At 36.8% G+C, this 22,570-nt stretch overlaps 4 protein-coding genes across 5 annotated transcripts; 1 reads left to right on the forward strand and 3 right to left on the reverse strand.

Annotated features, from left to right (window-relative positions):
• Window positions 1–4,163: 4,163 nt before the first annotated feature.
• Window positions 4,164–9,125, reverse strand: LOC123311428 (serine/threonine-protein kinase OSR1). Its single transcript, XM_044895371.1, has 11 exons — window positions 8,993–9,125; window positions 8,597–8,716; window positions 7,287–7,507; window positions 6,674–6,892; window positions 6,453–6,597; window positions 6,231–6,396; window positions 5,949–6,122; window positions 5,721–5,897; window positions 5,447–5,664; window positions 5,068–5,254; window positions 4,164–4,929 (listed from the first exon to the last, which is right to left on the reverse strand). Exons 1-11 carry the CDS (start codon window positions 9,037–9,039, stop codon window positions 4,852–4,854), a joined length of 1,752 nt encoding a protein of 583 aa, XP_044751306.1. The 5' UTR covers window positions 9,040–9,125; the 3' UTR covers window positions 4,164–4,851.
• Window positions 7,846–10,920, forward strand: LOC123311429. 2 transcript variants are annotated; one of them, XM_044895373.1, is made up of 4 exons: window positions 7,846–7,984; window positions 9,825–10,073; window positions 10,141–10,305; window positions 10,679–10,920. In XM_044895373.1, the coding sequence occupies exons 1-4, from the start codon at window positions 7,961–7,963 to the stop codon at window positions 10,838–10,840; spliced, it is 600 nt and encodes a 199-aa protein (XP_044751308.1). In that variant the 5' UTR covers window positions 7,846–7,960; the 3' UTR covers window positions 10,841–10,920. The 2 variants fall into 2 exon arrangements, with proteins under 2 accessions (XP_044751308.1, XP_044751307.1); XM_044895372.1 differs by lacking the exon at window positions 7,846–7,984 and adding an exon at window positions 8,379–8,549.
• A 233-nt stretch (window positions 10,921–11,153) lies between these two features.
• LOC123310811 (mediator of RNA polymerase II transcription subunit 12) lies at window positions 11,154–21,388 on the reverse strand. The gene is made up of 22 exons (XM_044894477.1): window positions 20,980–21,388; window positions 20,563–20,917; window positions 20,275–20,463; window positions 19,861–20,211; window positions 19,466–19,732; window positions 19,306–19,406; window positions 18,965–19,246; window positions 17,894–18,881; window positions 17,489–17,831; window positions 17,227–17,431; window positions 17,063–17,173; window positions 16,631–16,983; window positions 16,090–16,128; window positions 14,957–15,218; window positions 14,375–14,833; window positions 14,051–14,317; window positions 13,781–13,993; window positions 13,489–13,722; window positions 13,016–13,358; window positions 12,615–12,823; window positions 12,319–12,555; window positions 11,154–11,675 (listed from the first exon to the last, which is right to left on the reverse strand). Exons 1-22 carry the CDS (start codon window positions 21,175–21,177, stop codon window positions 11,382–11,384), a joined length of 6,300 nt encoding a protein of 2,099 aa, XP_044750412.1. The 5' UTR covers window positions 21,178–21,388; the 3' UTR covers window positions 11,154–11,381.
• Window positions 21,389–21,801: 413 nt separating this feature from the next.
• LOC123311466 (protein FAM32A-like) lies at window positions 21,802–22,485 on the reverse strand. Its single transcript, XM_044895474.1, has 2 exons — window positions 22,165–22,485; window positions 21,802–22,081 (listed from the first exon to the last, which is right to left on the reverse strand). Exons 1-2 carry the CDS (start codon window positions 22,381–22,383, stop codon window positions 21,959–21,961), a joined length of 342 nt encoding a protein of 113 aa, XP_044751409.1. The 5' UTR covers window positions 22,384–22,485; the 3' UTR covers window positions 21,802–21,958.
• Between the last annotated feature and the right edge of the window lie 85 nt (window positions 22,486–22,570).

The raw sequence follows: 22,570 nt of genomic DNA on the forward strand, positions 1-22,570 counted from the left end.
GCATAATACTCATGAAAAAAAGGTAGGTAATTATAATTATCGACACCAATATATTACACCTTGTCTTCGGAAAATATTCGAGCTCAAAGCCAATATATTAGTTCGCTGAACTAAAATATCCCCAAGCATTCCCTCTTTCCAGAAAATAATTATTCTCACCTCGGGCCAATACAGAGCCGTAGTGTTGTGTATTTCAGTCTTTTTTTCTAATATGGAGCATTATTTGGTTCTATATGACGCAATATTGGTTTCTGAGTCTTTCTGTATCATATCGACATGAAGATAATACAGCAATATACATCTGAACTTTAATAAGGTTTTCCCCTGAATACAAAAAGATGAATATAAAATTTATAAGAAGAATTACGTTTTTATTCACTACCTTTTCATAATTTATGTCTTTCCTCTAAAGGAAGCAAGTTTGATTAATGTTTTGCCACATGCCCGTCAACTGTTGTAATGTCTGCAGTGGGTCAGTTAAGAGGGGTAATTGCTGGGACATTACAGACCAGATATGTTCAATAATTCATTATTAGAAATAATGAAAGTCCAAAGGGTTGACGTGTTATAAAGGGTGACGTCCCTGAATTGAACGAGCCTGTATATACGGTTGAATGGAACACTGCTGACCACGATACTGAATATTTCGAAAGAAAATCCAGAAAAACCATCGCAACTTGCCAGATATATGAAATCGTAAGAACGGAGTGCAGGGCGATTTTGTTCGTTTACGTAATGACTCGCATCGAGACGAAACTTTTTACGCCGTTGTACGTGACAGTGACACAGCGTTTATTGTCCGAGTACAAAAAGAAAAATCATCTGAAAATGTCTCAGATGTCGGCCAGCCCTTTTTCTACGACAAAAACAAGGCTATATAGATTTATTGCAGCTAATGGGTCTACACTTGCGAAAAATTCCTGTTGATAACAGCAGATTTGTTCCCGTTTCTCTGCGGAGAGAAAATAAGGGAATGAGGTGAACTGATGCCGATCAGATGAATAAACCAAAAGGATATTCACTCCTTTCCAAATCAGAGTGTCGAAAATTGGTACTTTTCACACGTTTTTGTTGATGAAATTATCTGAGATATGACTGATATGAGATGAAGTTTGTGAACACCAATGCAAAACGGTGATAAATTAAGATAAATAGAATATACTCCATTCCCAAACAACAAGCAGTTTTGTATTATTGCCGTAGAAAAAACATTGTCCGTTTAAAACCATTTCCTACCAGACTCTCCAACCCAGCTCCTTCCAAACTAATCCGGATCAATTTTCCCAATTACTTAATTACACACGATAATCACAGGATCTGAGTGCGAGTCGTTCCATTCTTCACCTGGCTGATTTTGGTGCGTGATCGACTTCAAAATTCCCACGATATCTTCGCCTAACACGATTCTAATTATCCTCTCAAGAATTCCCTCTCGCCCTCTTTATCAAGTAACGACGTGGCAATGTACACTAGCTAGGCCTGATCGATGCGATGTGTTACGGCGTTATCGAGAAACCGAGTTTGATGATCGAATTAAGAACGCCTTGTTATCTGGTTAACACGGGCATACATCACTTATCACATTGAATTGCTTCGAATTTCCATCGGAGTGAAGAAACAGCCCACTCTCGAGCCCACAACTCGAATTTCTCGATCGCTCACCGCTCAAATATATATACACAGGGTGTCCCACGGAAGTATAGTCACAGAAAAAACATTTCATACTTCAGGCAGCTGAAATTTTGAAAATAAGTCCCTGAGATTGTCACTCGATACAAAAACGGCGACAATTTGATCTTTTCAAATGGAACACCCTACTTTTTATCTGATATTTGAACCAAAAATATTTAAAAATAACTCATTTTTGTGAAAATCATATAATCCGTTTCAAGTTCAATTGTGGATTTCCATCAAGTATGGGCCACATCAAACCAATATACTCGAAAATGTGTTTTCCGACCATGAAACCATTCTGTGCATTTCGAATGAATGTCTTCAATAGTTGTTCTATGTTGAATAGAGACAATGAAACAATGGCGGTATTGTGTTGCTTCATAATTGCTCAACTTAGCATCGCAAAGGCGGTTTATTTAGCAGCGGTCATTCGGACATTAGGCTTTATTATGGTTTCAACTGAAGTTGTATACAAGTCCGTCCCCTAATATTTAATACTGACTGGTCCCAACAAAAACTTCGTTATGGCTCGAAGGTGGTGATTCTATCTAGGAACGGATTGTTACCTAGTGAATAAAGATGCTTTTTGCTCTTTAACGGATACCCAAAGAGGAGAGACATTTTTTCTCACAATAAACAATTTACTTCGTATCACTTTCATACATTGCCATATTTTCAACTCCAATAGAAAATCCCGAAATATTATGACCTCAATAATACGTATCTATTAAGTGTGCATTGATAGAACAATTACTTTGGCAAAACGAATGGGTGAACTCTGGAAGTGCAAAATGAGAAAATAGGTACATACATATATCGTACTTCTTAGAACTTTCACTCGTATTTACAATTCTAAACACCACCATCTTTTCCAAAATTTGGTAAACTCACCACTGAGTAATGAACTTTGTTATGTTTAAACTCAATGGTCGTTTGAAACTGACTTTGTTTGATGCTCATCAATGGTCTCATGAAAATTCAGACCAAAGATAATATGGAATAGAACTGATCATTTCGATTATTTCTTTACAACTTGTACCTACTCAAAAAATCATTTCGGTAAGACCACTGCACAAATTTGAAATGCAAATTTAATGGGTTTGATTTCATTTTCAAAGATCAGCTTCGGTTGCGACAATCCTATAAAGGAAATCATGTGTATGGCAAGAATATATCAGAGGTGAGTAAACAAATCTGTTTTGTAGTGACTCTAACGAGAGTTACTGTACGTACTGTTTTGCTAATACAGGCGCCATCTATCTCGAATTGAGAATACTTTTATGGTACCTAGCAAAATTTGAAAAATATGTGTAGAACAGTTCGTCAAGTCAAGCTCCAGAGGAATACTAACCTGCAAAGCTTCAGATCCATAGATTCAAACTCACCAACAGTAGAATACCCAAAACTTTTTGAAAAACTCAAATTACTCAAAAACCGTTTTTCCGATTTTTACTGAAAGGGGCTTCTTCCTTTCATATATCCGCATAACACTTCTGAAATTGAGCTCGAAAGCTTCAAAACTGCGACGCAAGAAACAGAAAAATCTATAACTTTAAGACCCTAGTCAAAAACAATGTTTTATGGATCTCCATTTTTTTAATTCTAATTATTGTTGCTTCTACTGCGCAGCCCTGTAATTTTTTACCGGTAATTCCTCCTGAACAAATGTGGGTGATGCTCTCACTCTACTCCTTTCACTTTGAAGGGAAATTAGAGAAATCAAAAATACCAAATTCACTGACATGTTTTATTTATAACTACATTGGAATAAATATTTTATGTACATATTTCACCACTCCCATGTACAAATATATTACGTTTTTACCTCTAAATCTAATGATTTCACATAATGTATATTATAATCGATAACTGATATCATACATAAATAATTTCTATAAATTCAACATTGGCAATTTATAATCACAAATAAGAAAGCACTTAGCAAATTCAAAACTGAAATATTAAGGTTGATTTAAAATACAGAATTTTACCTCACTCCTTTGGTTCATTAATTCTGGGAGAATAAGCTCTATTTTCCAAACAGTAAGTCAATGCAAATAGTACATTTCAACGATTCTACAATTTAAATTACCATTTCCTTGAATTATTGTTGATTTGAAACAGTAATGAGAAAATAATGAAATAGGCTGATGAAATAAATTAGTACAGAACTAACAACTACTATTCAGCAATATATTTTAGAGGACCATTAAGTACATATCTCAATATGAAATCTAATGATCACAAAAGAACTAGAAAAAAAAATAGAATTACACAATTTTGGAGGTAGTCTGGAGAAAACTAATACCAATGACTAAATCTAGCTCTGTTCTAACAGAAGGCACATATTTTTTCAGTCTGATTTTATAGCCGAGCGTTATTTTTAATTAAGATGAAAATTTTAGGGACTCAAATCCAGATAATAAAAAGAGCGTTATTAGCACTTATATAGGAAGCATTGCTCGATGAGAAAGGCCACAAAAATAACATTGAAAGATGCAACGAATATATTAAGTACACAGCTTTTTGTACCACAGCATATTCATGCTTTGAACGATGCGAACAAATAAAATGAGGAACACGAAAAAGTTGTAACAAATACTAAATTTTCACCGTGAATAAAGACAAAATATATAGAAAAGCTCTCCAATAATTATCAGAATAAAAATAGCACTTTTCTAAGGTAATATCTACATCCATTTACATTGATCAATAGATTTCAAATATACAGAGCATAACAGCGAAAATTATGGGATAATACACATAAGGAACAACTTTTTATCATACTATAAATCGATCGCTTTCCACTGAAATTAAAAAAGCCATAATTCCATGCATGAATCCCTAATTTTAACTAACTATGGATAAGGATAATAGCAAACATAAAAAACATTCAAAAACATGTGATATGTTCTAACTTCTACATCTCCAAGATAAAATATACGCGAATTTCTAGCTGAGTAGTTTTCGACGGATTTTGCGGTCGAAAAAACGACGAAACAGGAACAAAAACCGTATATCTAGTTTCAGTCTATCCTCCATATATTATTGTTTCTCAAAAGAAACGTAAAAGGACAATATGGTGTTGGAATCAAATGCAAGAGATCTCAGGAGGCCACTGCAACTGGACTAAATTCTGCTTATGCCTACCAAAAACGAATGGTGGACAGCCTTTTATCAATCAGTTATCGAAATCTGCGCATATCCTATCAGGGACTTGTCGTCTGGTTGTTCGTTAGAACCCAACGTGGATTGCTGAAAAAATTGGGGATATGGAATTTTTTTTCAGTTTTTTTCTGTACATCCCAAATGGTTAATGGAACACCGCAACAAAATATTGAATACGCATAATGGAGATACAAAATCTGTAAAAATTAATGATAAAACACTCACCAAAGGGAAAGTAACAACTCTAAGCACTTCTCTTCCCTCAATAAGTTTCTGCAAATTCTCTGTTATCACGAAAATATCCTTACTGTCCACCAAACCAGCACCGACAAGCTCGGTGGCGATCCCTTCTGCTGAATCTTTTCCAACGGCGAATTCAAATCGGATATCATTCAGTTCCCTTTTGGCATTCCTTAGAAAAACGAAAGAAGAACTTGAAGAATACAATTCACCTAATACACTTTCCGAAAATTCACGAAAGATACAAGGAAAATAGGATTTCTAAAGGAATCACCTGGGAGTGGAAATTTCTGGGTAAGGTTCTCTGGAGAGTAAATGGGATTAGATTAGTAACTATCTGTATCGTATATAACCCTTAACTGACCTCATCCTCAATACCAAATTGACAGGTGGAGCGTCTCCTTCGCTGCTCTCATGATCCGATCCAGAAGATCCAATTGAAGCCAAAGTGTTCATTGGCTTGGAGTCTGTGTCACTTTCACTAGAACCCCCATCGTCCCCTTCATCCTCGCTCGACCAAACCCACTCTCCAGTTTCTTTCCGATGTAACCTTCCTGAAGCCCCTGGCTGTCTTTTTGATGCCTACCAAATAAATTATTCTCCAGAAAAAAAGAATTAAGATATATAGGACAATTTACCTTTTGCACTCTTGTTTCTAAACTAGGACCTATAGCGACTAAAGTTTGTTGTAAATATTTCTTATCCTTGGCCTTTTTGAAAAACGGATGTTTCAGTAATTCGGCAGCTGTTGGTCTCTTAGCAGGCTCTTTTTGCAAACAATCTGTTATCATCTTCCTGAAAGTCTTCCCGTACGCCTGAAACATTGAGGTTCAAAAATATCCTCGGCAGAATCAACCCAAACTGACCTTATAGCAATCCTTATCCTCTGCTCCAGTATCTAGGTTAGGAGGGTCATTCTGTAGTGTTAGCATCAAGACTTTCATAGGAGGATACTTGTGGTAAGGTGCAGTTCCTGTGGCCATTTCAATGGCAGTTATGCCAAATGACCAAATATCTGCTTTGAAATCATATCCATGATCCTGAAATGTGCAGTGAAAGTACAGTAGAGTGGAGTAGAGTATAGTAAAGGCAAAGTAGGAAGGAATGCAATTGAGTAAGATAGGGAATATTTTCGAAAGATTTTTTACCTGCTCCATGACTTCTGGAGCCATCCAACATGGAGTTCCCACAAAGGTGTGTCTGACTTTTTGTCTGGACAAATCTCTACCAGTGGCTAACCAAGCTGAAACTCCAAAATCGGCAATTTGAACTGTACCATCTTCCCCCAATAGAATATTTCCTGCTTTAATATCCCTGAAGAAAACATAATATGTAAACTGAGTTGACCTTCATTCCACACTTCTATTTACCTATGAATCTGACCATTACTGTGAAAATATTCCAAACCTTTAAGAACCTCTCTCAACACAGTGGCAATAGTAGCTTCGTCAAATACTCCATGTTTGCAATTAGTGGATCTCATTTTATGCTTTATGATGTCAAGCAAACTCCCACCTTTTTCGAGATAATTGATATAGAAATTGAATAATTGAAATGATTCATTTTCTTGAAAAATCATAATATATCTCACCTTCAAGTAATTTCAGAACGAGCCACAATTCCTCCCTGACAACAAAGCTGGTGTAATAAGTTACAACGTTTTCGTGATTGCAGCTGGACATTGCTTGGATTTCTTTCAAGAGTTCGTCCATAGAAGTGTTCCATTTTTCCAAGTTTATCCTCTTGATAGCACATTTCTCACTTCTAGATTTACAAAAAGCACCATGCACAACCGCTGTAGCACCAACACCTTAAATTTTCAGGTATTTTTTAATTCAACAATTAAAACCTATACAATTAATACAGTATGAAGGGCCAACAATTTTAACAGTCGTTTCAAGAGCCCAACACTCAAAATAAAGTACCCCTATATAGTAAGGGTAAAATAATGGATACAAATTTTGTAATCCCGTGCTAATTACAGAAAATATTCTGAAGAAATCAATCTTAATTAATTACCTCTGTGAGGAGTGGTACTTGGAGCACTTTTAAATAAAAAATATTATTAAGAGGAACCGGGATACATAACCTTCAAGTTCAAGATTTCTTGAACTTTTATACCTCTAACTTCCTCTTTGGAAGTTTAACAACCTTGTTGAATGAAATTTGACTGAAAATTGCACTAGATTTCACATGATACTAACCTATTACTTTTCCCAGTTCATAATCATCCTTAGTATTTGGCCAAGGAATTGACGGTTGCGAGGACGTAGCAGCCATCTTTTTTGACAATATATTCCCAAATGACTGCGTCATAACTTTTGCATATCCACTGAGTGTTAAAGTGGAATCATATGTAGTTTTTTCTGATTTTTGCCTGAAGGATCCTTGTATACCCGGGGGTAAAACTTCCTCAGAAATTTTTCTGAAAATCCAAATTGTTTGAGTACCATCGATTGCAGGATATGCCTACTTATAATTTTGAAGTTTTTTTTAGAACGCCTAGTTCTTCGTTTATCGTTCTAACTTTTGTGAGATCAAACAAATAAATAAATGTTGAGCTATTGATTAATTAATTTTACCACAATATGTTTCATTTACGAATAAATTAATGCATTGATGACTACATAATTATTACATATGCGAGATTTGTATTTTTTTGCGCTCTGTAGAAGAATTTCGTGTAAATGTGAATTTGAAGTCCAAATTGGCGTATTTATTCCTTATTTTTCATGTAGATATAATTTTTTATTTTTAATAACAATATACAGTGTAGTATAGTTTTATTTTATCAAATAATCTTCGAGATTTAGATTGGTTTAATTAATTTCAAGTAATCCTCGGAATTTATCATATTAGAAGGGAGGTAATTCACATTATGTTCATTACACAATTCGATGAGGTAACTATCAAAGGATACATTCCCCTCTCAATAAAACTGTCAGTATCTGATAATTCTCGATAATCTTCGTATTTGCAACTGATTAATTAAAATTATCTGATATCCATAATTGATTTTATCAGAGACTGATCGGTCTTTATACCTGTGCTGAAAAAAAAATTTAATTACTCTATGACCATAAATTAAGGTTGGCCCTTGTCAAAAAAAAATCCTGAGGATCCATAGCTCTCGAAATATTATTTTTTCATTTTCAATGGAAATAATTTGTCGATCTGACATAAACTCAGAGAATTCGAATGCACCGATATTACGGACCTGAAAACTTATGATTATAAATCACCTAATCTATCCAAATTAATTGTATTTGACTGTACTTGTTAATTAGTTGTACTAATGCCTCTCAAATATTTGTCTTTTCCCTTATTCCCTTGGTGAACTATGTGTCCCCAAATATAAAAAGATATTCGCATTACGAGGAACGCAGTCGTTTGGTTTGTTCTTCGTTGGTGAATTTTCATTCCGCTTATTTTCCAATATGGAATTGATAGGATGTTTTCTGCCGATTGTAAGTTTTTCGAAAGTATTCGAAACAATTCATGTGTGACCACTTACCTTTTACCGATAGACGGAAAGTTTAGGAATCTTTGTTCAAATTTTAGTGTTTCAGTTGCCGATGAAGATTTTCCAAAATCATCCATTTTATACACACCGGTTCGGCGCCTCCTTATACCACTGTGAAAACAATTGAATGCCTCATAAATAATCGGGTTGAAATTTTCCGGCTCAGATGTAGTTCAGTGGACAATTTGCGGAAAAAAAAAATTATTAACATCGGATTAACAATATCTAAAAGTTTCTTGGAAAAATTCCTACATAAACGAGCCAGAATAATTACTGTTACATGTTTTTTTCTAAATCAATTACGTAAAATATTTGAAAAATGTGCTCTCATTTTTATTGTGTGATGATTTAACAGCGAATATATTTTTAGTTAAAGTTATGACTCACCTGAAATCTTTCGTTGCACCATTTCTATTTTCCTCTGATGGAAGCATCTTTCGATAAGGACTTCGCGATGTGAATTCAATAAAAATTCATCATTCAAACTCCCACCGAAAAAGAAATTGGAAACATGGCAATCTATAAGGGTGTATATTAAAAACAACACCAAATTAACTATCAATATCTGATAATATGCACGAATTGAATATCTAGTACGACAAAAACACAAATGACTGCTCGTAACAACTGTTTGTCTCCAAGACTAAAAAGGAAAATAGACTAATTTATTTATTAAACTCAATTAGCTGACAGTACGACGTTCGTATAGGTGACAAAATGCTACTTCACCGAGGGAATTGACGATTTATAGGTACTAACTTGGCAATACCGAAACTTTTACGTGAGAATAAAAATACATAAACAGGCAAAGGAGCGTTTAGTTATTTTTTATGAAATTGTCGATATAAGGATTTCAATTTTTGATTGTTTAATTTGGTTTTATATTTGCGTTTACTAAGCAAAATTTCTTCAATATATTTTTTCCTTCAGATGCTGTTATGCAGACCCATCCTTTAAGCACAATTAGAATTATGAATTATACAGGGTGTAAATGAATTTTTGCAAGGGGTGATTATTGTCAAAAAATGTTATGTCTTTCAAATGAAATTTTTTTGTGCAACCCCTGCTTAAGTTCAGCCCGTTCAAGATTGCATCAGAAGAGAAATTTTTTTCTTAGAAACCAGAAAACTGCAGAAATGATATTGTCTCCCAGTTTTTGTTTATTTGAATATTTTGTCTATGGATTTAATTTTGCATTGAAGTGAATCTCACGTTTCAGGCACTAATACCAATATTCCTGGTTGAAGTTTTATCGGCAAAATCATACCCTTGGCAATTACACGATCAAAACTACGATGTCATATTCACTGATGACGAACAAGAGAAACCGGTATCTACAGAGGATCTGCAATACGGAAATCCAATGGGTAATCTTTGGAATGACGGAGACAGTGAATATGAATATTATTGGACTTTTTCATCACCGCCCAGGACCCAAAACCCCCTCAGCCTACCGTCTAAAGAAAAAGTATGAGGACGAGCTATAGAAAAGATGGAGAGTAACGACTATGATTCTATTGATTTTTTTATTTCAGAAACATGGTCACTCGACAACGCTTTGCATGAATGTACCTAGAAATAAAAAATATAATGAAGAGATCGGTTACATCTTCAAACCAACTGCTTCAAGAGAATACAATTGTGAAGCTATACCTCCCAGAGCAATCAACAACTGGGAACATCTTCATGATAACGCAACGGTAAATATACCTATATCAGCAAAAATATTCATTAACGAACGTTGAAATTGCATTGTTCCTCTAATGTTGGGAATCTTTGAAAATATGCCAAGGTTTTGAGATTCGAAATAACTATTTTCCTGCGCTTATTTCAGTTTCGAAAATGTGAATTTACCGCATTTATGCCTAACTTAGACAACGTTGTACTTTACTCTCTTGTTAAGAGAATAACTTCCCTAACAAGTGAAGGAAAGACAATTTACGCATACATGAGTTGGAAACATATTTTGTTACGACCTTTCTTCAAAGTATCACTTTCTCGCACTAGTTTCTGAATTATCACTTTCCGCAAATAGCAGGGAAGAAAATTTTGAGATTATTTTTCAATTTGCAGGTATGTAAGGTGATGGGCGAGTGCCATACTTATGAGCGAGAAATAACGGTATTCAAGTCGAAGAGAAACTCCAATAGGAACGAGGTGAATTGCTGGCACAAGGAAAAATTCAATGTGAAGGTTGGCTGTCTCTGCTTGAATCACATCTATCAAGAAACATGAGACTGAAAATGACTGGAAATCATATGATAATTTAGTATTCTGAAATCACGTTAAATATGCAATAAATGTTCCCAATTATTTCAAATGTTTTAATACTGATCAGTCAATGGAAATCTGCAAATTAGGCCAATATTTCGCGTCTACTTTGGAGTCAGAAATACCAAAAATCTGCCATCATTTTAAGCCAATCAATACGGGCTCCTCTTAACTCTTCTGCATAATAATATAAGTGTCGATAAGATATCATTTGTCATCTCTAGAAATGTAATTATTGCAACAATCAGCTTGTGGAAGGTTTGAGAGAAATTCAAAACCCATTACACGGGTAGTTTATTATTTTCATAATATATACATACAAATAAAACATCAGAGATTATAATTCAAAATATCCGATTCTCAAATTCATATAAAATATAAAACATTCAAAATAAAATAAAATTATTTCTATCGATCCCTCTTACAAATCGAGTATTACCTTCACAATACTCCAGAAACCGTAAAATATGTTGAAATTAAAAAAAATTCACATGTAATTATATTCCTACATATTATATGGAGGCGGTTGTTGGTGGTAGGGCATTTGCCTGAGGTGTGACACGAGGTTAGGTGAGGGCTGCTGACCTTGGGGACCCCCTTGATGTTGCTGTTGCATCGCCATCATTTGCTGCCGCATCCTCTGCTGTTGTTGTTGCTGTTGGAATTGATTCGGTTGCCCCTGTATTCCGGGCTGCATACCCTGAGCGGTAGGTCTCGAATATGGCGGGACTGATCCCGTCTGTTGTCCACCCATCCCGCCCATGGTGTTCATGTTTGCGTTCATTGTAACGTTGGGAACCTAGAATGAAAGGTTTCATCCTGAAAGGCCCACTTCGTGATCCTAACCTAACCCTTACAAGGGCCTTCCATATCGAAAAGCCTACTTTCTGATCTAAAATTCCCCTTTGAGTGTAAAGTCCTACTATCAACCTAACCTAACCTAGAGTGGAAGGTTTACTTTCGAGGCGATGCGTAATTTTTCCAAATCTATTAACTTTTGAGGTTGACACTACTACTTGCAAACCTAACCTAACCCAGGCACAAGGTCAGGTCCCCTGACAGAGCTTGGTTCGTTAGCAGTGGCGTAGCATAGATGATGAGAAAGATCATTTAAAATACCTTCAATTTTTGTGCGAAAACGTTGAGTATCTAATGAGTCGCAGGAAGATAATTTTATATGCTCCTATTACGCCTCTTTTGCTATATTTTCCATATATATCTGTAGACAAATATCGAACGGAAGGTGGATATTGTAATTAAATGAAAAATTCGTGGATATTTTCCATAAAATATCGTTTCTTTTCTTCCTCATTTTATGCATAATTCTGACATTGACAGCTAAGGTCATCAATGTCACATGTCATTTACAGTCATTTATCAGGAAAGCAAAGATTAATCTTCCAGAGTGGCATCACATCGATATAAACGAAAAAATCCCTTACCTGCTGTTGCATATACTGCTGTCTTGGATTCTGGGGCATTCCCCTGTAATCCGGCTGCGCCCTCTGCTGTCCACTGAAACCCTGTTGTTGCCCGGGGAACATACCGCCGGCGCCACCTTGCATGACTTGCTGGTTATTAGGAATATTACTTCCCATCATGTTATTACCCGGATAATTACCGTACGATTGATTCACCGTGTTCTGCATACCTCCGTATTGTTGCGTGAACATGGCGGCCTGAAAATCGATCGATATGTTGCCAATTCGACGGAAAAAAATCGAACATTTCGACCTACCTGGTTCGATTGCATCGCGGCGGGTAGAGGTTGCCTCATTGGTTGTCTGGGGAATCTCTGCATGGCAGGGTAGGCCCCTGGCCCGGCTGGGTTCTGACCAGGCCCACCCTGCCCGGGCGTCATGAACTGATTGAGCGGATGCCTCTGCCTCAGCATGTTCGATAGAGCCTGTTTGGACTGGTTGAGTGGAGGTCTTTCGAATCTCGCAACTGGAAAGGAATCGATACATATAGTGCGATACGATAACTTCTTAGGGACCGTCCATATCAAATACAGGACGTTTTACGCGAATTGGAGACTAGGAGATTAATATCTCGAGAACCTTTTGAGATTTGGGTATGGAGAAGCTCAAATAAACCGTAGTTAATATGAATTTAATGAAAAAAAATATGTTCGCATACCATTAGGCATTTGTGGCGGATAGTAACTTTGCTGTTGCTGCTGGGAGTTGTACCACTGCTGCTGGTTCGGATTCCCGCCGTACTGTTGACCCTGCGGTGGCATACCTTGCCCATAGCCCATATTATGTGCCATTTGTTGATTCCCAGTGGGTACCGGTACATGCATGCCGGGTTGCTGAGAATTCATGGCGCCTTGAGGCATACCGACCATGGGGTTCACCTGCATGGGCCCCGGTACCGACTTCGGCTTTCGAGGTTTCCTCTGACCCTTACCGCGACCTTTACCCAACGTGATGGGACTCTGATCGACCGAAGAGGGAGTATCGGCCTTCAGATTGGAATCCTGTGGTGAAAAACTTTCAATTTATACAAAATTCGGACGAATTTAGGAGTAAAATCAGAAGAAATCATATGGAGAAATGTACCGAAATTTCGTCAAGTTTCTTAATCTGTTGTATATCGCTATTTCTTACTGGTTTATCTTGAAGTGGCTCCAAATCTTCGGGCGGCAACGGGGGTGGATCTAGATAGTAGGACGCCGGTCTCTGTAAATTGTGAGTGTGATACTTGAGCAGTCGATGTGTGTCTTCTGAGGCCAGCGGTTTTCTTTCTAACCTAACTGCCCCAAACCACGACCAAGACAATGGAGCGGGATTCTTCATTCCCTCCAATATGTCCCAGTTGCTCACTCTCTGTTTATCTGTCACCTGTTAAAAACAATATTGTTAATCAAATCGAGAACTCCGAGAACCGTCCGATGCTCACTTGAAATCCATGCTTTTTATCGATGCTGTCAAAACTAATTTTATTTCCTTTGCTGTCTGTTAGAGACCCGATGGGTTCTACGGCAATTATTTCAGTAACAGACCTCGTCATTGGCAATAACTGTCTAATATGTTGAAGTGAAGGGACCTGTCTATCTCCCACTTCCTTTTTCAGTTTCTTCATAAGATTCAGATAAATTTTTCTTCCGTCATCCTGTTGAAAAATAAAGAATTTGTCCTTTCATTAATGGAAAAGTGTCATTTCACTTACTTGACTTTCAGCAGCTAGCGTAGAGTGAATGAGAGTAGCCAGCATATCAATGACGGTGGTGAATAAGGAACTATGAGTATGAAGATCAATCAAACCGTTGGTAACTAACTGAACAAGCAACAACACCCAGTCATTTGTCGCGGAAGGATTTTTTTGGAATGCTTCAAAAACGCCACCGACTAAAGCGAACCGCAACTGAAGATTATCCAAAGTTCGCACATTATTGCAAATATCTTGGATATGACCCTCTTTGGCAAGTTGTACGAGCTGAAATGGAACATTTCCGATAAAAACCAACAACCCAAGAACTCACTGTAACCTTACTTGACTCAGTTGTTGATGTAACGAAGACAAAAGTCCCTCTCTCAAACCCTCTTCTTGTCCCTTCAGACAAGTGAGTACCAAGCTCAAAAACGGCTGGTGTGTCAGTATGCTCTGCTGTTCGGTCTCCTTTTTTCCCTTAGTTTTTTGCTCGCGACACCAGGCCGCATTTTCCAACACCTGACCGGCCACTTTCAATATCCTGCCTTGAATGGCGCTGGGCAGTTTAGAAACTAAGGGAGCTACCAGCCAGATCGAGTTGTAGTTTCTGTTCTTCAGGTGGTTTTTCTTTTCGTCCGAACGGGGTGATCTCGAACTTGGCGCGTTCAGTTGAAACACGTCTATGGCTGCCTTGGCAACGGTGTCGAGCCACTGGGACAATTCCTGGGAATTGGGACTGAACTGTTTGAACATTAGTTGCAAGTCTAGCCATGACATCCTCAGCGTCCACTGTTCTAAATTCTGAAATTCAATCAAAGGAAAATGAGATTTGAAGAAGATCTATCTTAGGAGTGGATCAGATCGGTAGGTTCAATACACCAGCTTCGAAACTCCAATTTTATCCATCAATAATGCATGACCCACCTCTAAAATCCTACTGATCATGCTCTTCTGATCCAGTTCGTCATAATTGATACCCGCCTCTGGATAACAAATCATATGTAGCAACCTTTGTGCCTGGGAATGGGATAGAAGGGGATCCAACAAATTGTCCATATCGCAAAGTTCTTCCGGATGGCTGAGGCATCTCTCCAAAACCCACTGTTGGGAGCAAATTTCCCTCAAGACATGACAGGCAAAAGCTGACAAAGAGGCGGTACTCTCAGCGTTTCCTGTACTCGATTGCCTAAAAATTAAGACCATTAGTGGAGATTTGCAGGTGGGTGGAGGTAGGAACCGTGCAATTATATACATTGTGCACCCTAGCTACAAGAATGTCGGTTTGGTTTGAGGTGATTAATGTGTTGTCATAATGGCTCATTGAGGAATTAAATTAAATATAGACCATGGAAGTAATTAACGGAAAATATTAACACAATAGAAACGAAGATAACACTTTTGGAACAAAATGAATGAATGAAAAGAGAAAACTGAAGAAACAAGACTAACTCCGATACAAAAATCCGGAAATTCTCCTCAATTTGGGTCATTAATGCAAATGCAAGTTCAAACTTGATGATCGTGAGTTTCAAATTAGCTGCAGAAACTGTCCAAACTAATATTTCAAATATAGGGTTTTAAGTTTTAAATAGCAACGTTTTTGAAATGCGAATTTTCAACGATATTTCATAAAAAATACTTCATTTTAGTCTGAAAGAGAATTCCCCGTTATCTAAGTGAAGAAAATTGATCAAGCAGAAATAAGTAATTTTTTTTAGTCCAACCATCTCTTTATTATTTAAGATTTCCTCAATGTTCTCCCAAGATTCTTTCGTGAACAAAAACCATCAATGACTGTGTACCAAAAATAACAAATCAATGAAATTCAGAAAATTTCGTATAATAAAAATCAAGATACATCACGAACAGGAACGTCCTTGTTAAAAGTTCTATTTTCCATGAAAAAAGTATGTTATTTTTGGTAGCGTACGAAAGAATAAGTATTTGGAAGTGAAATAAGTTGTGAATATGTGAAAGCAGCCCATAATCATTAACTAACAAGGTGCAAGCACATGAAACAGTGTGAAAGCTTAAGCTAGTTACTTGTTTCGACAAACCTATGAGTGGTCCTTGATCCACAAGTTTCCAAGTCAATCCTATTGAAAAGAAATATTTAGCTTCATTTTTATAAGATTATGAATAATCATTCTTTCAATATGTCGAAATTTGGTTCTTAGATTACGTTAATTTTTTTTATATAAAATTTTGAAGCGTACTCTCCACCAATAAGAAACAACAGCAATGCAGAAACGGCGAATGGAATGAAAGTACAATAGTTGGAAATTTAGAGGAAAAAAATTTCGATTTTGAAGCACCAATTTTATCATGATCAATGGTAAACCTGTTCAAAACTTAATATATTGAAGATTATTCATTTCAAATAAAAATCTGATCGATTGCTTAAATAAATCAAAATGAATGGGAAATCTCTATGAGGCGGCCTACTCAAAAGAAAAAACAATAGTAATCAATAAAGGAAAAGAAGATAACAATTTGCATAAACTAAAGCGGTCCAGATCTGGGACAAATTTGCTTGAAATAGAGAGCAATGGCTAAGCATAATCACGAATTCTGTTAGGATTAAAAGGAAAAACTTACGCCAAATCCAAAGTTGGACCATCTCCACCGTTCATGAGATCGCTCGTGCCCAATATATGGGATATGCTCAGTTCGGTGCCTTCTCTGGCTGTTGCATCGCCTACCACCAGAACCGCTTTCAAAACGGCCAGGACCGGACCAACGTGTATGTTTCTGTGCGCGGCCGCCAACAGATGCCTATCACAGCTCAATCTCACACCCAACGGGGGCCTAGGCGCCGTCAACGGGGGCGAACCCACGGAATACAGTCCCGGCTGTGGACCCTCAGCTGTTCGGAACAAACGAAGCAATAGGTGGCAGGTTAAACGCATGCCGCCCTCTGCAACGCCCCCTCCATTATCCAGAGATTTCACCTATGAATCAAAAAAGACAATAAATGCCTCACTCCTTCAGTTTTTGTTGTAAAACGAATGAAATCAAAAGATTACTTACCTTCAATAGGCTTGGCAGGGCTACTTTACCGACAAAGTCTTCCAAGGAAAAACAGTGTCTCGCTATGAGGATACAAGTAAAGACAGCCAAAGCGTTGTGTATGCTAATATCCTGAAACCAAGGGAATTAAAAAATTAAGAACTCGGTCGAGCAAATTGGAATACCTGAACGTCTAAGCTTGTCAAAACTTCTGTATAGTAACCAGGATGCGACATTGGACAGCAAAGAGCCAACAATACCCCCAACCATTCAGATGCAAGAGTGTTACAACAAGCAGTCATTTCAGCGCACATTATGGCGAGATCATTCAAACGATCATTATCAACTTCTCGACAGACATGTAAGATGGCGTTAATCACTAATGAATACCTGAAAAAAGACGTTTTGACACCTGATTCATACTGATGAACAATATTATACTGTTACCTATTATTAACATTCTCGTTCAACTGCCTTGCCCATGAAGATTCAATGCGACCACCTCTTCTAGGACTAGCAAATATCTCCTGCATGAATTGCGCATTATAAACGTGGTTGCTACTTGGCGTAGGTTGCAGAGCCGTGTAAAGCGCCTGTCTTATTTTCGGATAGGCATTGCTGAACGGCTCAAGTGTATGCGGCTTGGATTTTAACAAGCTACAAGAGGAGTAGAGATCGAATAGATGAGCCAGAATGCATCGTTCCGCCGAACTACAATCCCCCGGATTCGTAACATGTTTGACAACTTTGCATAAACCTTCGAAAACTGCTGTCGTCTGCTCCGGAGACACTGGAATTTCGATTTTGTCTAGCCAAAAAAGTTTTGAAAACCACTCATTCGATCATACTTACACAACAAGCAGCAATGATACCTCCTCAAAACGCCTACAACGTACAAGCTCAAGGAAGTCGTGTAGTTTCTAGTCAGAACGGAATTCTTCATGTACAATTGCATTTCGACCTCCGGAAGTTCCTTCAATATCTGAATACACACATCTATCAATCCATAGATATTCAGAGCCAGTTCCATGAGATCAAAGAGAAAAGCAACGTGTTCTTGAACGGGTAAATAACTCGAGCTACCGGTAGCGAAGGAATTCAACATTTCGATCACGGTAACGCTACATTGCCAAGTGACCACATGCTGATCGAAATAGCTCAAACTTTGGCACTTTTGTGTGGTGGCCTCGAAATTGAATTCATTCCTAGAATGTTTCTTGACTTTACCACCTTCTGCAACATCGATACTGAATTTCTTGGAAAAGAGCTTGCAAATTTCTTTCGACATTTTTTTGACAGTGTGTCTGGCTTCATCCCTCACTTTACCCACTCCGTATAAGAGAACGTGGCGCTGATTGCAATCGTGTTGCGAAAACGGGTCGTCCTGGGACAGCGGAAAATGCGTTGTGTACAATAAGTGTCTCGATGGTTTAATTTTCATATCGTTATGATCTGTTTCCATGGGGACATGTCCTATCGTCGACTGATTATGCGAGTGATGACTGTGATCGTGCTCCTTAGGGCTATCAGGTACATCCATAGAATTCTGCTGGTCCTCCTTTATATTTTGCAAAATTTTATCTAGATCATGATCGATGTTGGCATCGTCGTAATCCATGGCCTGGGAATGGTCCTGAAAACTCTGTTGTTGAGATTTGTGAACTGGATAGTCATTATATAATGGTACCTCTATCTTAGAATGGCTTACATCCGTGATTTCTTCGAGACCTAGAAGATCACCTCTGGAGATTAACGTACACATGTAAGCGTCATGTGAAAATACGTCTCTACGTATTAATTCTGAAAATAGATGCACCAAGTTCGAAAACGCTATCTTTTTCTGAAAGAAAAAAGTGGAGATTATTGAAAAAAAAATTTGACCTCAGAAAAATTGATGATGTTATAAGAGAATTAATTACGTACGGCAGGGCAATCTTCAGGTGAAGGCACTGGCGCGTCGTTATCCAAAAATTTCATCAAAAGAGATTGAAACATTGGTGGACCAGCTGGAACAGAACAGTTTGAATCTTTGTCGTCATTAGCGGTAGTTTCTTGATCAGCGTTCGTGGACGAATCAGACTGTCTTCTATCGAGTAGAGCAGCGACAGCCAGAGCCCTATGTTCACCAGTTCTTTCAGGTGAAAGAGCCCATTCGCATAATAGTTTTACAACAGCGTCTTCTTGATCGTTACTCTCATTGAATACCTAGTTTTAAAAAAATAACCTGTTTTTTTTGTTACTTCTTGCTGCATTATTCAATTTACCTTTGCATATAAAGTTTCTAAGGAGTTTGTAGAGTCCATTCTGTCAAATTTATGTCTATCCAAAGCATCTAATGCACTCAAAACTCTTGCAGTCATAATACCTTAACAAAAATCCCTGGATGAAGCTAGGTTTATAATTATTTGCACAAATTTCACTAACCTGTTGATGATGACTCCTGCCACTTTTTAGTGCACCATCTTCCTTTAGCTTTTTTACTTCTTTCTTTGATTACACTTTCTGCATATTTGATTTGTTTCCGATAAGTGTTCATATCACACCTTGCAGGCATAGGAAGAGAAGAAGGATTTATTGATAGTTTATCTAGAGGTGAACCGTGCCAAATGGTATCTACCCCAGCTCCACACCAAACTAAACTGGTAGGACATTCTAACATTATGGAATGTATTATGGAACTCAACTGAATAACTGAAAGAAAAATTCAATTTTCACCTAATTTTCTAGAAAGTTTAATATTACATGTTATTGTTGAGGAAACAAGTCACACCAAAACATTGAATTCAATATCAAATGTGATATACAAATAGAAAACTCACCCATATCTCTATGAAGTGGGCAATTTTGGTACTCCATCAGAGAAGCAGAAAGTGAATTAGGTGGTATATTTTCCTTTTTTTCACCTTCAGTAGTTTCTTTGGTTTCTGTTTTAACTTCGCTAGGAGGACAATTAGTTACTTCATTACTGGGATGTGACAACATCTGATTTAATTTTTTAGCACAAAATAATGCCAATCTCCTGGATAAAAGTTCAGACTGAGTGAATTCTTCCATATATTGCATTGTTAATGGTAAAAATAACCTCAAAATACCATCATCTACTGGCTGAACCCTGACCTTTTCAAGAAGATCTATAATCCAATTGAGTACTTCCTGTGGATCAGTGAGACCTGTAAAATAATACAGAAATGAAATTTTATATGTAGGATATTCTTTCAATAATTTCAACTCACCTTCCTCATACATGTATTTAAGTAGCCTAGTGCAATATATCCAATGACGATAAGCAAGATTTTGTTCTGCTTCACTATTAACAGGAGCAGTTATACCCTGATTAACGTTGGACTTCTCAATTTGGGAGTAATGATCTTGTAGTTTTGGTATTTGGTCCTTCAAAAACTTGAGAAGTGTGCTGGACCATTCTAAAAAACCATACATTTCAAGTAATCAATTGAATAAAGATTGTTATGAATGGCACAAGAGCCTTTCATTGCAATATCTGAATCAAAATGAGAACATACCAGTTGTAGGATCTGGCATTTGCCTTTTCTTATTTTTTGCCTCTGAAACTGTATAAGCAGTATAAGCGGAACTTAGCTTAATGAACCAAGCTGCTCTCATCATAGGAACTTGATATTCACACAATAACATAAAAATTTCCTCCTTCTTATTAAAATTTGGAGCTTTTTTCGATAAACTCATTAGAGGTTTCTTTCCTGCCAAGTCCTTGAACCAGGCTTCAATGGCATTTTTTGTACGACCAGTAGCTGGCCAAAAATTGTCCTTAGGATTTATTTGCTGCTTCTTCCTACCAGAATCTGGCAGCATACTAAACTTCTCTTTTTCCGCAATAATTTCATTGAAATAAGCACCAACCTGAAAGACGAGAAATTTATACGGCATGGAAATTTGTTTGAAGAAACACTTTAGGTATCTACCTTATTCGAGGTAACATTACAATTTCTTGCTGTACCGAACTCATCACTGAGTTGTGTCATTGTGAGAAAACCATGTTTCACATTGCTACTGGTCAATTCATCTTCCTTTTGTTTCGGTTCTTGAGGGTAAACATCAGGGGGTCCAATTCTTGGCTTTTTGAGGGGTCTTTTTTCGAAGAAACCGCTACCGTTAAACATTTTGATGATAAAAAGTATAACTTTTTTTAAATGCTTAATATATAAATTTATAGAATAAGTCAGAAAATGGATTGTACAAAGTCCGGATGAAAGATTGTTCTCATCATATTGTCAGTTTAGGGATTATGTTACATTTTGATGTTCAAAAAGAGCTTTTCTTCGTTTTAAATCACAAACTGTAAATACATAACTGTTATAAAAAATGGCGAGTTTTGACAACTGACACTTATTGCTTATGTCAATAACAGCTGATTTGTGTTACACAATCGATGGTGTCATAAATAAATAATTATTATATATTTTCCTTCCAAAAAAATGTGAGGATATGAAAGCATTAAACGACTTTACATTTGGAAAAACAAAAGTTCTTAATGAATTAAAGCGTGTAATGAAAATTTGGATGGAATTAGTTAGTTTCAGCTCGGTGGTTTTCTAGCCTTTCACTTTTTCCAGAGACTCTCTGCTTTTTCTATATTTTTGTTCATCATAATCATCATCAAATTTGATTTCCTTTTAAATTGAAGATAGCAATTCATATTCTATATCCGTAGCCAAGTAATATCAGGATAAATGTTTTATCTGGATTCAGTAAAGAAATATGTGTACATGAATGAAAACAAGCAATGTTTGTCTTGTGATTTTATTCTCAACATTAAAAATTAAATAAAATATAATTCAAAAACTGAAGTAAAACTTCCGTTATATACAACTGCGTAACACAGTGTTTCGTATCCTAATACAAATCACCTAATATAATTAATAAAAGTGAACAATGTAGTTTTTACTTCGTCCATGAAACCTTAGGAATATCAAAGTGTTCTGTCAGACTGTCTAAATGCTGGTTAAATTTCTCCACCCTTTCTTTGTGCGTCATGGTTGCCTTTTCCAGTATTCTCTTTGCTTGCTGAAAAATATGTCAAATAAATCAATTCCTTATTCAAAGTTCCAACTCCAAAATCAGGCTTCAATATTATAGAATGAACTTACATTTTTTTCTTTTTGTTCTAAAAATGCCAACTCTGCTTTGGTTCTTTTCTGTTTTGACGACAATTCGGGTTTCTTCTCAATACCATCTTCTAGAAGGTTCTGCATTTGTTCTTCAGATAACTTCTTACTTTTAGCTTTTTTCTTTTTTTTAATCCCATCATCACGTTTCAATTTTAATTTACCTTCCCGAACATTTGCGTAAGGATCATCAGAAGCCATTTTTTTAATAACTAGAAGGAAACTTGAAGAAAACTGGGAAATTCTACCTGTAGCTGTGTTTATGTTTTATTTGATCGAAGTTCCTATTGTCATTCTGACAGAAGATGACTTGGTTAACCATAGAATTATTCAAATAAAGTGACAGCGTTGCTTGAAGAAAAGCCTAATCTCTCTGCTCTTGCCTAAA

Source organism: Coccinella septempunctata, chromosome 4 (assembly GCF_907165205.1).
Source record: "Coccinella septempunctata chromosome 4, icCocSept1.1, whole genome shotgun sequence".
Taxonomy (NCBI): Eukaryota; Metazoa; Arthropoda; class Insecta; order Coleoptera; family Coccinellidae; genus Coccinella; species Coccinella septempunctata.

Coding starts and splice junctions, on each gene's coding strand:
- LOC123311429 (XM_044895372.1), top strand. CDS start 8,520: ATGGAATTGATAGGATGTTTTCTGCCGATT. Junction 8,550..9,824: donor TAGGATGTTTTCTGCCGATT/GTAAGTTTTTCG, acceptor CTCACGTTTCAG/GCACTAATACCAATATTCCT. Junction 10,306..10,678: donor ATCTTCATGATAACGCAACG/GTAAATATACCT, acceptor TTCAATTTGCAG/GTATGTAAGGTGATGGGCGA.
- LOC123311428 (XM_044895371.1), bottom strand. CDS start 9,039: ATGCTTCCATCAGAGGAAAATAGAAATGGTGCAACGAAAGATTTCAG. Junction 6,893..7,286: donor TGAACTGGGAAAAGTAATAG/GTTAGTATCATG, acceptor TGAAAATTTAAG/GTGTTGGTGCTACAGCGGTT. Junction 5,665..5,720: donor TAGAAACAAGAGTGCAAAAG/GTAAATTGTCCT, acceptor TTTATTTGGTAG/GCATCAAAAAGACAGCCAGG.
- LOC123310811 (XM_044894477.1), bottom strand. CDS start 21,177: ATGTTTAACGGTAGCGGTTTCTTCGAAAAAAGACCCCTCAAAAAGCCA. Junction 18,882..18,964: donor CACCTGAAGATTGCCCTGCC/GTACGTAATTAA, acceptor TTTTTCTTTCAG/AAAAAGATAGCGTTTTCGAA. Junction 13,359..13,488: donor AGCCACTTCAAGATAAACCA/GTAAGAAATAGC, acceptor TTTTCACCACAG/GATTCCAATCTGAAGGCCGA.
- LOC123311466 (XM_044895474.1), bottom strand. CDS start 22,383: ATGGCTTCTGATGATCCTTACGCAAATGTTCGGGAAGGTAAATTAAAA. Junction 22,082..22,164: donor TAGAACAAAAAGAAAAAAAT/GTAAGTTCATTC, acceptor CATATTTTTCAG/CAAGCAAAGAGAATACTGGA.